Source organism: Bicyclus anynana, chromosome 19, assembly GCF_947172395.1.
Source record: "Bicyclus anynana chromosome 19, ilBicAnyn1.1, whole genome shotgun sequence".
Classification (NCBI taxonomy): Eukaryota; Metazoa; Arthropoda; class Insecta; order Lepidoptera; family Nymphalidae; genus Bicyclus; species Bicyclus anynana.
In genome coordinates, this window is record NC_069101.1 from 11,433,305 (window position 1) to 11,451,383 (window position 18,079).

General features: G+C 36.7%; 1 protein-coding gene across 4 annotated transcripts in view; it reads left to right on the forward strand.

The window, feature by feature from the left end:
- LOC112045545 (protein gooseberry) overlaps positions 1-18,079 on the forward strand; it is a 48,341-nt gene that overhangs the window by 12,247 nt on the left and 18,015 nt on the right. For 2 of the 4 annotated variants that reach the window (XM_024081771.2, XM_052887426.1), the window contains exon 2: positions 16,140-16,708. In XM_024081771.2, the coding sequence (XP_023937539.2) occupies positions 16,140-16,708 (569 nt within the window). Of the gene's footprint in view, positions 1-11,546; positions 12,014-16,139; positions 16,709-18,079 lie in introns of those variants that run through there. The other 2 variants (XM_052887428.1, XM_052887429.1) reach the window with 2 other exon arrangements.

Here is an 18,079-nt window from a genome sequence, read left to right on the forward strand (position 1 = left end):
TACCCCAGACCTGAACCGCTCGACGTATAAAAAGCTTCATTCTTACATACTGTATGCTACGGGCAATGGCCGCAGAATTTCCGTTGTGTTTCATTCCCGGAAAATGTGTACCTAAGCGACATTGTAAAGATAAACGAGCCTTACCTTACCTTATCAGCCGATAGACGTCCACTGCTGGACATAGGCCTCTTGCATGGACCTCCAAGCACAACGATCTCGAGCCGCCAGCATCCAGCGGCTCCCTGCAACTTTCCGGTGCGGGGTCGCCATTCCTGCACCTTGGGACCCCAACGTCCATCGTCTCTTCGAACTATGTGGCCTGCCCATTGCCACTTCAGCTTCGCGACTCGCTGAGCTATGTCAGTGACTTTGATTCGTCAACGGATCTCCTCATTCCTGATTCGATCACGCAGAGAAACTCTTGAACGATGCGGGCTTTTAAATTAAATAAAAAAAAAGTAAATAATCAAAAACTAAAAGTTCTTTAATTGCATTTGCATTTTCTTATAAATTTCATATAACACGTTGCTCATATTTTTCGATGATTGCTAAAAAATATTGGCGAAAAAAACACTTGCTTATTAGAGTAGTCATAGAATAGCTCACTGTAGCTCAGAATAGGTGCGTAATAGTATAATAGTACAAGGAAATGCAGGTATGTTATATATGCGTAATATTATCTGTATGTCCGGTTGAGTTTCAAATTAGTGTGAATTTGTGATACGGACCGGAAATTAGAAATACCTAAACCGAGAATGAATGAATAGCTAGTTTATCGGTAGCTCAGTGTCGACATACGAAGTCCTGAATTCCGGGTTGAATTATTTGGGTTACAAGCTGTTCGTTTAGTTACAGAAGGAATGAAATAACTTAATAACCATGTTTAAAAACACAAAATTGACTAAATATTCGTTGGTGAAAATTCAAACAATTCATATTCTACACAGAATTGCTTTGAAAGGTCCATTTGAGGTCCACTCTTGTACCCCGTATCATTAAAATTTAAAAAAATTAAAGAATCTTATTAAAATGTTACTATGTGAATAAATCTAACTAAATAAAAAGAAATAAATAAAATTAAAATACAAGTTTTTGAGTTATATCAAGATGGCGCTCTTAGAGCAACTATGACATGAAAATGGGCAGCAAACGTCAAATCGACTACTGCATTGAAAACGTCATCAATCCGCCATTATTATCCATATTAGTGTTGCATTTCTTGGGAGAAAATAAATATTATTTCTAAAAAATTTTTACTGTGATTAAAGTAAATTCGTAGATTTGTATAATCAAATATAGTTAAAAAAATATTTACTTTTATTTCCGCTAGGGTACAGTGACTGATCCTGGGCTTCATATAATTTTGGACCGACATTTACAAAAAACTGTCAATCGTCGTCAAATTTAAAAAAGAAACGTTTATCTAAGACATGATTAATTACTCTAAAATGCCTTTTAAGGTAGACATAATAGTTTAGCTTCTAAACATCAACAGGTGCATGGCATTTTCACAGTGTCCACCGGAAACACCATGTTCAGTCAAGCAGGCGAACCTCGTTACCGACCCCCCTAATCGTTCCTGTCTCATTTCCTCTCATTTTTATTAACTTGAAACCAAAAATCGGTTCAAAATCTCATTTGTCGGAAAAATAATAAATCCTTTGTAGTGACTTGCATTCAATAACTGTTAAAGAAAAAAAATATCTAAAAACGATTCTAAATGGATGTTTTTTTTTCACGACTAGTTAGTTAGCCCTTGACTGCAATCTCACCTAGTGTTAAGTGATGAAGGCAGTTAATTTTTTTACCTACCTATTAAATATTTCCCACGTTAATCACTTTTCTTTGACGAACTACCAGTAATCAAATTAAAAAAAAATCACCATAATCAGCCTATTTTGTCCATTCCCAGGACCAGGTCTTCTTCTATAAGGGCACATGGGATTTTGACCACCATGCTGCTTTAATGCGAGATGGCGGCGTAAGATGATAAGTTCTGTGTTTGTAACGATTTTTGGAGCAGAAGGCTTAACGCTCTCCCATGGCATGGAAATGGGCATAGCATGGGGGTGTAACACCACCAAGTTTCCACCTTCCAGCAGAAAATTTCTTAGAAGATAAAAAAGGCTCAATATTTTATACTAATGCTCGAACCTTGCACCAAATTTTAGAGACCTTAACGTTTTTATATTTTGTGAAAGCATCGAAAAAAATAAAAAGATTTACATACAAAAGAAGACATTTGCAGTAGGATATATCTATTTTAAATTTTCGGAAACAAATTTGAAACTAAAATTAGTCTTAACATAGAAATCATGTAAATAAGTGGAACAATTTTAACAACAGTGTAGGTATGCATGTAATTATTAGTAGGTATTTTTGTGTTAAATGACATCATCTTAAAAGTATGCAATATTTTGTTGTATAGAACTCTTTCAAAGAAAAGAATAAATAATTTTAAAGTTGATGTAACCAGCAAATAAATAGAGTTTTTTTCAATAATGTGTTCCTACGCCATTTCGAAACCAAGTAAGAGTATGTTTTTTTCTCTACAATTTAGCTCTTGACTACAATCTGACCTGGTGGTAAGTGATGATGTAATCTGAGATGGAAGCGGGCTAACTTGTTAGGAGTAGGATGAAATCCACACTCCTTTCGGTTTCTACACGACATCGTACCGGAACGCGAAATCGCTTGGTGGTACGTCTTTGCCGGTAGGGTCGTAACTAGCTACGGCCGAAGCCTCCCACCAGCCAGACCTGGACCAATTAAGAAAAACCCAAAGCCGGGGATCGAATCCAGGACCTCTAGGTCTTGTAAATCTACCGCGCACACCACTGCGCTACGGAGGCCGTCAAAAGGTTATCAAGTATATCCAGATTGCATCCATTGCTGATATATGGCTTCAAAGTCTTAGGTAATAATTTGCAGTCCTCCCAACAGTAGAGAACTGTTTGATTAAGCCTCCTACTGTCTCTTCTCAATACCGATTTGTACCCTTTGTAATATTTTAATCATCATTTCTTTGGATTCTTTATCAAAGCGTCCAATATTTTGTCGATCCTCAACATTTGCTTCTACTTCATTCTCAATAACAGTGATCTTTATTGCTTTGTAGGCGACTCAGTGATCTGTTGACCTTTCATAAAATTAAAACCTGTTTAATATTGGTTGACTAAGAAATATGTAATTAAATATCTATGTAAATAATATATCTGCTGGCCTATTCACTATTTTTGTCTTTATTGACAACCTATTAAAGTAAACATCATAATAACTAAGAAATGTCATCTACTACTGTATGATAAACACCTGCAGGCACCGGATGACATTTGTTACATAGCACCTCAATTTCGTATATACTAACATACGTCAAAGATAGTGAATTAGTCTGCAAAATCTTGTCCAGTGACTACAGTTAGAAAATATTTCAAATTCAAATTCATTTATTTATTGTGGTAGGTACTTAATATACAGATTTTTAATTACATTTATTTCAGCTGATTGCTATCTTAGTATTGGTTTTCTTTTGATAAGTTTCGGATAGCTTATTAAAACGAAACTAGCCCTTAGTAATGTATAAAGGGCCAGTTTAACCAACTTAAGGCAACCTTCCTTCCAGAAGACAAGAAATAAAGGAAAGGAAGGGAAATATCTTATCAAGTGTTAGGTACAATAAATACCTATTACATTTATAGGCAACTAGCGGAAGCCTGCGACTTCGTCCGCGTGGAATTCAGTTTTTCACAAATCTCGCGGGAACCGTGGATTTTTCAGGGATGAAATGTGTTAATCCAGAGTAAAATCTATTTCCATTCCAAATTTCAGCCAAATCGCTACAGTAGCTGCAGCGTAAAAGAGGAACAAACATACTTACACACAAACTTTCGCCTTTATAATATATGTAGGATATTTCCTTGCTTTTTTTTAAATTAAATGTAAAAAAATATCTCAACGCGGACTTAGTCTCGGACGTTGCTAGTCATTAATAAAAGGAGGTAGGTACCAACGGGAATGCCAAAAAAATTATCTCCATAAAAAAGTCGGTCATTCCTTATTTCGTCCTCGCATCGGATCAGACCACAGGGGGATAAAAAATTCGGCGCTAAAAAGAATAACACCGAGAGTCTATTACCCGTACAGCATGTCATCGGCAGTTCATTAAAATACGATGACTTAACACAAATACTTATAGTGGACTTCATTGAGAGCTGACGTAGGTACGACTGCATAAAAACACCATCCATCATCCAACAGACAAACTCAACCCTTAATACCATAGAGATAAGGTCTACGCTTTTTTACTCATTAATTCTTCGTTTTTGGACGAGAGATCTCTTACAATAGCGTTTCATTCCGTGGAATTCATTGATAAGTTTGATGCTACCAGTGTTACAAGACGGTCTCACGAGCGTTGAGAAAGTCAATTGCGTCCGAAAATTTAATGTGAAAAGCGTAATGAAAATGAAAGTCTGAGTCTAAAGAAAATGGAGTAAATTATAGCGAAACCTATCTCTGCAAATAATTATGATGATGAAATTAAGCAAACAAAACGTGTAAATAATAATTAGACAGTATTTACCTTAGCCTGTTAGTAGTGTTAGTGTTCAATTACACGAGCGGCAGCTGCTACCGACGACTGCAGTCGACTCTTGGCGGCGGTCTACGGCGGTCGCCGACTGTCGTCGACTATCGTTGACTGCCGCCGAGACGTTGCTGACTGCAGTCGACTGCGGTCGTCGGTAGAGTTGCCGCTCCTGTAAATAAACCCTGGACAAGAAGACACTTTTTAGATGTTAGCAAAGATGGCCGATAGAAGCCGCTCGAAAACGTGGTTTAAGTTTGGGATCATTCTAGTAAGATCTTCAGAAATTAAGGAATTGCTGCAAAGAGAAAGACTTATTACGTGCGGGTACACAGAACATACAGCGTTTGCATAATATCGAAAGTTAAAGTTAGAACCACGTTTATGTCTAAGGTCCATATACTTCTCCTTATATCAAGCTCAGGTTCGTACGTGTATGGAGTACAGCTCCCATTTGTGGGATGGTTCCCGAAAAATACCAGCTTGCTGCTTTGGAGTCAGTGGATACACGTGTTAGAAACCTCATTGGCAATGACTAAATAAAAAACTCTGAACTTCAACGTTTAGAGCATCGCCGAAAGGTTGCCTGTCTATCGGTGTTATACAAAATATATTTCGGGAAGAGCGCTCAGGAACTGTTCTATCTTGTGCCACCTTCGCCGTTCTACCACAGGACTGCTAGGCAAAGCAGAGATTAGCACCGCTACGTCGTCGGTATTCCTCGGACGCGTAGGCACTAAGCGGTTTAGTTCCTCTTTCCACCCTGCAATTAAATGGAATGGAATGCTCTTCTAGCTTCCGTTTTCCCCACCACCTGTAATATGGTTATCTTCTAGGCAAGCGCGTTCCACCATAGGCTGCATCATCGCTTACCAAACTTACTTTTTGGAAGTCGGTTGAAAATGGAGGGAGGCCTGGATGTAATGGGCCGTAAAACAGGCTGATAATAATGATGATGATGATCATACTGTATCTTCGTATATGTGATATTCAATGCGAGTCATATCAAATTACTCGTACAAACAAGGCGAACAATTATGATGGGGCGTTTTCCTTCATAACGATTTTCTAAACTTTGGTGTATCCGATAACAAATAGGTATACCCCTTGATTATTACTGTCCGATAAGGTACAAAGAGACTTGAATGTTTAAATATCTTTCTTAATTCGATAAATATATTTCTTATTGTGAAAATCGGCTTTGAGGGTGCCATTTTTTATTTCATTGACAAACCTACCACCACAACCATTACCAACCCATATTCGGTTCACTGTTGAGCACGAGATTCCTCACAAAATAAGTAGAGTTAGGCCTTCACCACACTGGCCCAATGCGGATTAGCAGACTTCATACACGTTAAGAATTAAGAAAATTATCATTATTTGCAGATTTTCTTATAAAACTGATCGTGTTTTGGTCACATCAGATGTCAAGCCGTTAGCGCTGCAGGCATGTAAGCTTATTGGATAGTGAGGGGCTTGCATAAACACGTGTCGCGTGTAAGCACTCGAAGAATTGCTTTGTTAGGTATGTGCACTGGCTTTCCACTAACATATATTGATGAAACTGGATTCCAATGGCTTCTCTGGCATTCTCGGTTCCTAGAACCTAGAATATCAGAGGAAGCCAATACAATGAAGGTAGAAAATATATTCAACATTTCTCATATTAACTTTAATATCACGTTGATATTGGAAGTCGCTTTGTTGTGAACCTTGAAAGGTATGTTTTCATCACATCTGCTTCGATAGTAAAATACACCATACTCCTTAGACTAATAAAAACCTATAGACCCGCAACACCTAACAATTTTTCACTCCAAACCAGGGGCGCAGCTACCGCCGTATCAGCCGTATCAATGAGCCGTCTGGTACTATGGGAGCGTAAGATCTAAGCTAATTATCTTCTAATGCTAATTTACCCACACGCACTCAATCTTACTTGTCCTAGCGATGCGTCAAGGGCTCCCTTTTCGGGACTCATAACGGCTAACGAATTCTGCGACTACACACTATCTAAGTGTTATAAATCTATGGCCATTTTCGTACTACCGTTCGTGATGTGATTTCGCCTGAGTGGACTTTGATTTTTTTTTTAATCTGCCTTTTTAACGGCCTACAACAGGGCCAGGCCTCCTTACAGGAGAGGGTATATGAAGCTTAGACCCACCACGTTTATCCAATGCGGGTTGGCGGGCTTAGGGGGATAATATTAAATCCATTAATGACTACTATGTTATGTTAACATGCTCTCCGAGGCACGGGGTGAGACCCCATCAACTTCCCAACTCTCCCAACTGAGAGAGAATTTTAACTGAAAATTAAAAGACGAAGGAAAAACTCAGTGTCCAGTAGTCCGACCTAGAGTTACAACCCAGGAATTAAATTAATTAGTTAAATAATTTAATTAATTAGATAAAAGTAGATTAAATAAAAATAGCTATTAGACAATATAAAATGTGTGTATGTTTATAATATGTATATAATTTTCAATACTCATATAGATAATACGTCACATGTTTGTTTTAACTAAAGGGTGTTTTGCGGCTCATATGGCCTTGGCATCACACATATACATATAGGACTTATCTATGGTACTTCTACACTAATATTGTAAAGAGTGAGAGTAGTTTGTGGTATTATTGGTGATAATCTATGTATCGACTAAACCACGTTATACTTCTAAAAGTGTGTTTCCCTCAACTATGACCCACACACATGTACTCTTGTATATTATTACCTAGTCATTTAGTAATAATGGTTATTTATTTCAAATATCTACTAGTTATGGAAGAGCGGGGCTGGGAAACTTAATGGGATAGTTTCAATCACTATACTGCTATGTAAATCATATTTTATGTAATCTTTAAAGAACTAATAGCTTCCCAATATAAAAAATATATAAAAATATCTATAATACAATATCAATGAACCTATCATCCCCACCATGACCAATCCAACAAAAGATGAGTATTATGAAAAAAACTCAGCGAGGTGTGAACCGACGAAAATTAAAATCTAGACTATATTTGCCAATCTGTGACTGTTAAGATTAATTTCGGTAAAAAAGGAAAGCTACTCTATTTGCTTCCCAAAACCGTGAGAAACGTTTTTCAAAGCGATCGAATGGACAAGTACCAACGAGTACTCCGTAACGAGGCACAAAAAACCATGCACCGTATTGTAGACTTAGAGACTTGCGACGGCCAGACCTACCTCATATTAGGAAGTGTCAATGCATAAGTTTAAAGACGGCCTCCGTGGTGCAGTGGTATGCGCGGTGGATTTACAAAACAGAGGTCCTGGGTTCGATCCCCAGCTGGGCCGATTGAGGTTTTCTTAATTAGTCCAGGTCTGGCTGGTGGTAGGGATTTAGAGTTCCATTACGATGCCGTGTAGAAACCAAAAGAGGTGTGGCTTTTTATCCTCCTCCTGAAAAGTTAGCTCGCTTTCATCTAAGATTGCATCATCACTTACCACCAGGTGAGATTGTAGTCAAAGGCTAACTTCTAAAGAATGAAAAAAGCAATGTATTAAAAACATTTACTTAGCCGAGGTTACTACAAGCAAGCAGAAATACACTTAACGGTAGGCGTTTGAGAGCTGAATCCTAGAAACCGGCTATCTTCCAAAATCACCACTGCTAAAACTTCATAATGTGCTACGTGCTTAGATACCTATGATAGCAGCATGGACTGACTAAAATGAAGTATGTATGACTGTCACAGTCCCTCGCTCTAGTACACCGTATTGGAACAGTTACAAATTATTGTGCCGTGGAAATTACCAATTTAATGCAAAATTGAATGGCCCGAAGACACTCTGTGAGGCCGGGTTTGTTTGGTATAAATTAATTAAGGCGATTTAAGTCGATTTTCCGACATCACTCGGTTCGTACAGCGTCCAAATTATAATTATTTACATCAACTACATCCTATTGTAAACTAAAGTAACAAATTAGATTACATTGTGAGAGTATGTAGAAAAAAAAATTATTTGGTTAGAATACTGACATACTCGTGTATAGGTATGGGATGTGCATGTCAAATCAACTATAACAGCCTACTTTAACCGACTTAAAGAAAGGAGGAGGGTCTACGTTCGGTTGTATGTATGTTTTTAACGTATCCCTATGCAGAGGCATCTCTCGTAAAGGACATGATTCTTCATGTGGGTTATACATATAGAGCTTAGACCACACTGCTCCAATTGTGGTTGATGGGCTTAGGATGATAATGCTTGACTCTGTAACGCTCTCAACCAACGGCTTAACGTGCTCTCTAAGCCACGGGGGTGTACACCCAATTTCCTATCTTAAGGCTGAAACTTTTCATTGAGAATTTCTTGGAAGACGGAGCGTCTTCCAAGAAATTCTCAATGAAAAGCCCGACTACAACTAATTCTCATAGAAAGCATTAGTGCGATCTAAATTGGAGCACGTTTATATAGAAGATGCATTTGTCTGCCTTCAAATGCATCTTGCATTTGAAGGCACACAATTTTCAGCGCATTCAAAATGTTTGTGTGCGAATTAGAATTAATGTGGATGTTTCGTACAAATTGGCTGGATATCCACAACGTAAGCTCTGCTACTATTACGAGTACAACTAACCGACTCTATAAGCGACCAAAGTCTCTTTTTAACAACCCATATTCCGCTCACTGTTGAGCTCGAGTCTCCTCTTAGAATGAAGTGGAGTTAGCCTAATAGTCCACCACGCTGGCCCACTGTAGATTGGCAGACTTCACACCCGTAGAACAAAGAAATTTTTCAGATGTGTATGCACGATGTTTTTCCTTTACCGTTTGCGACGATGTTGAATTTCATAAAATGCAAGTCCAGGACCGGATTTGAACCTACACATTCCGAAGCAAAGGCTTAGGCATAATCACTGGGTTATAAGGGTTTCTTTTTACGGCAACTTATTCCATATTGTAAGTAGTTTGAGCTCGTATCTCTCGTGCCATAACATACCTATGACATTTTTTTAACTTGTAGGTCAAAAGTTCGTGTTTCTGGTTGTAGCGTCGCAGATCTTGGGAGTGAATTAAATAAATAAATAAATCAATAAATATACTTAAACAATACACATCACTATCTAGCTCCAAAGTAAGCATACAGAGTAGCTTGTGTTATGGGTACTAAGATAGTTGATATTATAATATTCATATACATTTATATATTACATATAAATACTTAATTGTTGTATTCATCTGGGTATTTTAATAGTATTAGAGCATTTAGTGTCAAACGTCGTCCGGGTCGTCCATATCGCCATACTTATAAGTTCTCCTAAAAATTAACAGAAAATTTTTGAGAAAAAAGAAAGCTTAGTATCTACTTTATAGCCCGACCCATGTTTATTGTTTAGGTATACTATAATGTTTTATGCGTGAAAGCTCTACCATTTTATACGTAAGAAACTGAACCGATTTTTACATAATTCCGCATTTCACTTGATTTTTTCTTACTTTTTACACGTTTCTTTTTTTACAGTCAGTTGTATAATTTAAGAATATTTTTATAATGTTTGCTTAAAAAGCAAAAAAAATCCGGAATTACTACACCGATTTACGTGTTCTTGGATTATTCTTCTAAATCTTATTTGTCGCCATATGCTAGACTTGTTTCGAAACCTTACAGGGTCCTTAATCATCAGCTTGTTCATGAAACACGTGGTAACCAAACACAATGTAAATATTAACTTATTTATGTTAATCCAAATGAAATACATAAAAATAAACTAACTAACTTTGTTAAATCAAACAAAATTAATGTAGTACTTAATCGAGGATTAAAATGACAAAGCGCGTGCTGTATTAGTGAGACAGAGACGGATATATATTTGTCAGCACAGCCTGCAATGAATGGGCAGAACTAAATCCCCACCAATGCGCTAGCGTCTGTTTTCGTTAAATGCTCGGGTGACAAAAATATTAAACGTAATTTTGGGCAAAGAAAATCTCATGAAAATTTTGTAGGTATATTTTCCTCTAGATACGTGTACTATATGTTATCAAGTCAATATGAAGTGTCGACGTAATTTCGTTTACCCTAATTGCATTTAGGATAGAGTGAATGCAATTTAATAATTTCTAGTGTAGAGACTACACTATTAAATTGTATGATGTTTTTTTTTAATGAAATGTCTGGTATCGTAATTTATTTAAAAGTTTGTGGTGATATTAGAACTTTAATGTATGAAGCACTAGCGGACGCTCGCAACTCCGCGTGGAATTCAGTTTTTCACAAATCCGCGGGAATCATAGATTTTTCCGGGATGAAAAGTAGCCTATATGTTAATCCAAAGTGAAATCCATTTCCATTATAAATTTCAGCCAAATTACTTTAGCGGCGTTAAAAAGTAACAAACATACAAACATCCAAACAAACATATAAACTCTCGCGTTTATAATATTAGTAGGACTAGCTGCGACTACGTCCACGTGGAAATCTGAACCATGATATTTTTTATAATAGGTACTATACCTACATATAAACCTTCTTCTATTAAGTGAATAAATCTATTAACAGTTTAAACTCTTATTTAAATCAATTATGAAGTTAAAAAGATAGCGACTTCGTTTTATACTATGTAGGTAAGTAAGTGAAAATTTCTTCACAATTACAACCTTTTTCATTTGGTGCCATCATTTCCATGTACCTACGCCATTCTTAACTACACAACACAAAAGGTCAAATAGGTAGAAAATACCTTTCTACCTACATTGTTTCATGCAATATAGTATAAGTATAAACCAACAAACAAACATTACCTATTTTTTTTTGTATATATTTAAGTCATATCCTGAAACTTCTTACGCTTGGATCTTCTACAAGAGACACACACACACAGGTGATCGTAACCATGTGCACTCACCCACACAGATACACCCAAAGCTAAGGCTCTTCGCTTGTGGGCACGGGGCACGCACACCACGACACTCTCTCTACGAACACAGTGGTACTCTCAGTTCTATACAACCTCCTCAGCTGCACTCACGCGCAGAAAAAAAGATAACGCGATCTATCGATCTTTTTTTTCTAATAAAAAGACACCGCCGTCTGAAAGACATCTCGCCGTATAGTCGGGTCAAACTGACCCGTACTAACGAACGCGTCGTATTCAAAGATTTTTATTCAAATCACGATATTTATGGTTCCGTAATTAATTCAACATGTCGTTATAATTATGTAAATACAAATGATTAATTTAAATTATACGTTCAATTCTTAATTCTATGTAAACAGACATTTATCATGTGTGACGTTGTCGGTGTTCTGTTTTAAATGGTTTTTTTTTTCATTGGGAAGTGGTTTTTTTTTTGTGTATGCGATTGTAATCGTTTGCGATTGCCGGTGTTGATGTAATTCTGGCTATCATACCATTATGGAACGCCACCAGAATGGTATGGATGTGTGGGTAGGTAAGGGTATATAAGTACTTTTATAACTTTAATATCTAACATAGTGTAAGATCACACACACTTTGTTTATGTGTGAATAGTATTGTATTAACATCATTAGGTTATATCAAGAACTTTAATTTTAGTTACTTAATTCTAAGTTTTGGAAAGCTTTTAGCTAAATCTTACTTTAACAAAATAATATGCTTTTTTCGACAATAATTCAACTTTTTTTCCACATATTCTACATATAAAGTGAAAAAGAAACCATAGGTCCTACACAAACCTGATGTTATACCTAGTCACAATGTTCAAATTGGACTATTTACAAGTTGAATCAGTCATCTATTTAAGCTTAGGTTTACTAGACTCAAAGCTCTGTCAAGTTTCAACGCAACATGTTAGCGGAAATCTAAACCACTTGAAAATCTGTGCTGCATACTTTTTTCGTAGGAAGTTTGTGGCAAAATGCTGAGTTTTTCTAGGTTATGCCACATATCATAAGGCATTTTTTTATTGCTCCTCTGTTTCAGTGGACAGTTAAGCCATAATATATTTTATAAACAAATAATGTGTTATGTGGACTTAAAGATCTTTCTTTTCTTCTGTCTTTCTTTCTTGACAAATAGCTTCTACTCGTACCTATTGCCATACTAGAACTGAACCAACTGTACGCTCCAAATGGAATCTCTCGTTTATAAGTCATAGCATACCCAACTACAAATCTACTAGCCTTTGTAGCAGAGGTGGGAAGGTTTTACTTCCAAGCAGCACTGCTATGTTACGGATACGGTGTTTTTGGTAAAATACAGCATATAGCATTTGAGTTTTACCAACTGCCTACGCCTCAGATTGACCGACTTGGTTGCTGCAAAATTTTGATTGTTATAGACTATGATTTTCTACTTAACATTAAATGGACTATAATATTACCTAGTAAAAATAAACCTGCTTGGTTTGCCCACAATCATATATGCAAAATATGCCGTATAAAAGCTTTACCAATGCTACCATATGATCTGTGGTGTGATCATAACAACTATTGTATATAATTAAGTTATTAATGCTAATAACTTAGTTATAAACAATAGATAACAAGCAATTTTTGGCATATATACAAAAACATGTTTCCAACCTGGCAGAGACATTTTAAAGTCAAGTTTAAAATAAACTTGTTACAAGCTTTTATTTAACTTGTCCGTTAGTACATGGCTCAAACTTTAGAAGTTATAGAACTACGTCCTCTAAACTAAGAACTTTGTATGCAGTTAAATATACAGTTTCTACAATAACATTACAGACAAGACTTAATGTTGAAGCCACCTTGGCAGCATTTTTTTTAATATTTGCCATATCTTATATATATGACATCTTCTTCAATTGTGTTCTTCAAAAGACAAACTTCTTTGCTTTATAGGCATTTATATACTTAAATAGAATAAAAATACATTTTAAAATATGAATTTATGTGCAAGATACAATGTATACAAATACAGTTATAGATATTTCTAACCGACTTCCAAAAAGGAGGAGGTTCTACGTTCGGCTGTATGTATGTTTTTTATTTGAGGTATTTTAACATTAACATTAACATTAACATCTTCGTTCAAAGCTTTAAAAACTCAAACGATGCTAGCGACAATCTATTCGCTGATAAGGTTTTACTTTACTATAAGTATACCTATCCATGACATGGATCACTCAATAACATTACATTGTAGTTACTGCAACACTTATTAGTAACTCCAACTAAAACTATGTATGCAAAGTACAGTAGCCAATAGGAAATAAGATTAAGTAATCACTGGCCTCCCACTAATATTGTCAATAGTTTCGTATGTGCTCCAATAAATCTATTCTAGTCAATAGGCTGTTAACTAGCTTGCTTGTCTAATTTGTAATTTATGTCTACTATTAGGTTGGCCGTATGCTTACCAAAAGCTATGTTGTTTCTTTCTTTGGCACTTTATACAGTAGCTTAGCATAAAACGCTCTTTATATCAATTCCATCATCTGGATGATTCGTTTTTTTATCATCCGATTTAATCTGATCATTTCTTCCAAGCTGTTGCAAATTGTTAAATCAAGTTCCAGATGTATAGTTTGATACGTATGGCGTCGTAGAAAAAAAATCTATTCCTACTGATAGATGATTGGTTCTTCAACCATCCCATTTACTTCTTCTTCGTTATTTATTCTATGGACATATAAATAATAAAACTTTCTTCCTACTGCAGTGATTTCAAATATTTTCTATATTTTTTTTTGATAAATAAATCCCTCAAAGGCTGGCTACTTATTGGTCCGGGGTACCTCTGCTGTTTCAAATGTTCATTGACGTGGCATTCACTTTATATCAGGTGATATAAGCTTTGCATGATCGTTTGGCCCCTAATAATTCTATTAAAAAATCATTTTGTTAAACAAAGATTAACTTACGAATGTCATTATCACTACACGATGGGCATCCAGTGCAGGGACTTCCCACACTACGCTTAGTCTAATCTCTGTATTAGAAACGACCTTCACCCATCTGTTTAATTTATGAAAAGGGATTTTTATCAAACTTTCATCCATTAAACAGATGGATGAAGGTCGTTTCTAATTCAGATCTTCTACAAAGTCCTGAGCTTATTGCATCCAACTCTCAAATGGGTTTTCTCTACTATTTTACTAAACGCAAATTTTCATAGGATAGCCATCAATATATACAACAACCTGTGGTGCTCCCAATATCGAAGATATCAAAAGTTGTCAAAGAGGCGCCATCTATGGGTCGAGTAACAAATTGAACGTAGAAAATGAGTCATAGAATTGTACAATAGGTAGGAATGCTAAACTGTACAAAATTATCATACTTGAATCTTCAGTAACTTATTTGAAAGCTACAAAATTTGGATCTTACTTTCCGAGTACAAGGTTACAAGCTTAGGTACTTAACATCCCAAACCTATACATATATAGTATAGTCAGGCAGGCATAAGTCAACGAAATGTAGGATTAAGTAGTGCTAATAAGTAGTTTGACTTCATACTTATTTCACTTTTCTACCTTACTGCTAGTAACTCACTGGCAGTAGACGCCAGTCGGGTTTACATCCCTATGTTGTACGTCCTAGGTCTCGTACAAAATGTTAATTAAATAATATTACAAAATACTCTTTACATTGGTAATGTCCGTAACACTTGTACAAAACATTCTGCGTTATCTTTCCTCGTACGGTTTGGAATACCTTCAAAGGCTGTATTTCCAGATTCTTATAACTTGGGTATATTTAAAACTAGAATGAATAGGCAATCATCATCAAGTGAGAATACGATGAAAAAATCTAGAATGAAAAAATTTACTCTACCTTATGTCTGGGTTCTTGATGTAAATAATTTCATTAGATGTTATAATTATATTCACAGTTACATTTAGGCAAGTGTAATACATATTAATATTGCTAATAATGTACACAATAGGTGCACTAAACACTATTAGATTATTTTTTTATTGAATGACAAATTACATTTATTTTTGTACGATGCAATGTCACTAGACTGTTTATCACTTCAGTTAGTCTATTTACAATATTTAATTATAGGTTTGTAGCAGCGTACATATCATTTTCTGTATAATTGATTGTTGCAAAAATTTCGTAGTCAGTTGACAAGGATTTTTTTTAACTTATAGTAACAGAAGCAAAAAGTATTAAATTTCGTTTACTTTGCCTCTATTTACGAGTATGTTACGTAATTAACATACAAACAACAATGTGTTATGCTACGAATTTTTAAAATACCATCAGGTGAGATTGTACTCAAGGGCTAACCTGTTAAGGATTAAAAAAAATAAAATAAAAAAAAGAAAATAACATGTGTTCGTAATCGCACTGCTCTAAAATGGCTCTATCGATTTTAATTGTTTGTTTAGTATATTTCATTGTTATGAGTTAAGAATATTTCACCCTCCTAGCCCACATCCCTTTCAACTCAGTTCATTTTGTTAAAAGTAGCAGAACGTTGGCCAAGTCAGCTAGTATTTCATCAACTATCATGTACCCAAGAGGGACGCCTGTTATTTTTGCATGGTGCATATTAAAAAACTTAGTATTAGTATGGGTAAAAGTATCAAAAAGATTAACGACAAAGTGTCTTTCCAATAGGACAAGGTCGGGTGAACCAACTGGGCGGGCTGTTCATCAATGGTCGCCCGCTGCCCAACCACATCAGGCTGAAGATCGTGGAGATGGCGGCGGCGGGCGTGAGGCCCTGCGTCATCTCGCGACAGCTGCGCGTCTCGCACGGCTGCGTCTCGAAGATTCTCAACAGATATCAGGTGAGAACTGTTTACAACCACATCAGGCTGAAGATCGTGGAGACGGCGGCGGCGGGCGTGAGGCCCTGCGTCATCTCGCGACAGCTGCGCGTCTCGCACGGCTGCGTCTCGAAGATTCTCAACAGATATCAGGTGAGAACTGTTTACAACCACATCAGGCTGAAGATCGTGGAGACGGCGGCGGCGGGCGTGAGGCCCTGCGTCATCTCGCGACAGCTGCGCGTCTCGCACGGCTGCGTCTCGAAGATTCTCAACAGATATCAGGTGAGAACTGTTTACAACCACATCAGGCTGAAGATCGTGGAGATGGCGGCGGCGGGCGTGAGGCCCTGCGTCATCTCGCGACAGCTGCGCGTCTCGCACGGCTGCGTCTCGAAGATTCTCAACAGATATCAGGTGAGAACTGTTTACAACCACATCAGGCTGAAGATCGTGGAGATGGCGGCGGCGGGCGTGAGGCCCTGCGTCATCTCGCGACAGCTGCGCGTCTCGCACGGCAGCGTCTCAAAGATTCTCAACAGATATCAGGTGAGAACTGTTTACAACCACATCAGGCTGAAGATCGTTTAGATGGCGGCGGCGGGCGTGAGGCCCTGCGTCATCTCTTCTTCTTGTTTCTTCTTATCTTTTAGGTGTTAACCATTCATCATAAATATCAATTTAGATCATCATCATCGCCCTAATCCAGTCAGCCTGCTATGAAACTAACCGAATTATGATGAATATAATAATTAGGGCCAGTTATTTTCAGGTGATATAGGGAATACGATTGGGCAATAGGCATGATATTTAAATAAGTATCCGCTATGTACTCAGACCAATTATTGTATAGGACCTGCCTCGCTAGACGTTACTTTTCTGTCAAAGTATATGATCAACGATCTAATGCGATTATAAAAACTGTCTCTATAGAATCGATGTTAAATAGTTATAATCGTGTTCGTCGGTTAAAAAGTTTCGTAAAAATACCTTTTTGTGTAATTGAATTATGTAAAAAACGGGCAAAAACTTCTAGTTTAGTATAAGATATATACCAAATCTAAGCTTGTTTTCCTCAGAAAATGACAGACAATTTTGTTCGTGACTATGAATGCGGTACAGGTCCTTCTATAATTGGTCTGAGGCTATGTATTTCAGTTTTCTGTAAGAACCTAATAATGTACTTTGTAATTTCAAAAGCTATGAATACATTGAATTCATTCGAACCAAACAATCGCCATTGATTCCTGCTCAGCGAAGCCTGAAGGTCCATTTTCACCAGTCCTACCCACGGGGGTACAATGGTGATTGTTTCACGCAGGAAGTGTGTTTTCACGCCCCATGAGAGAACCTACAGATTGTAGCTATATTTAACTCGAAAATAAACTCAAATTTAAAAAAAAATACAATTTTTCTAAATTAGCTCAGGTAGATTGCCCAATTCACTAACTTTGATAGCTATATGTTGGCCACCTAATATTATAATTAACATCAAATTTATAACAACCGCATTTTTCGTGATCCGTTAAGTCCATTGATCAACTGGGAAATATCTATTACCTACTCTATTAATATCCACGAAGGGTTGTCAGTAGCCACAGGATGATATTTTTACCTATTATCTCAATTTTAATCTCATAGTATGAAATAAATAGTGAATACGAAATCGCGTGACTTAAGAATTACTAACAATAGCTAGTTGGTTAATTTCTTGTAAATCCACTAAACTTACTCAAAGTTGGTCTGGTCAAGTTAGCATCAGCAATGCCAAGTTACGACTGGCAGGGA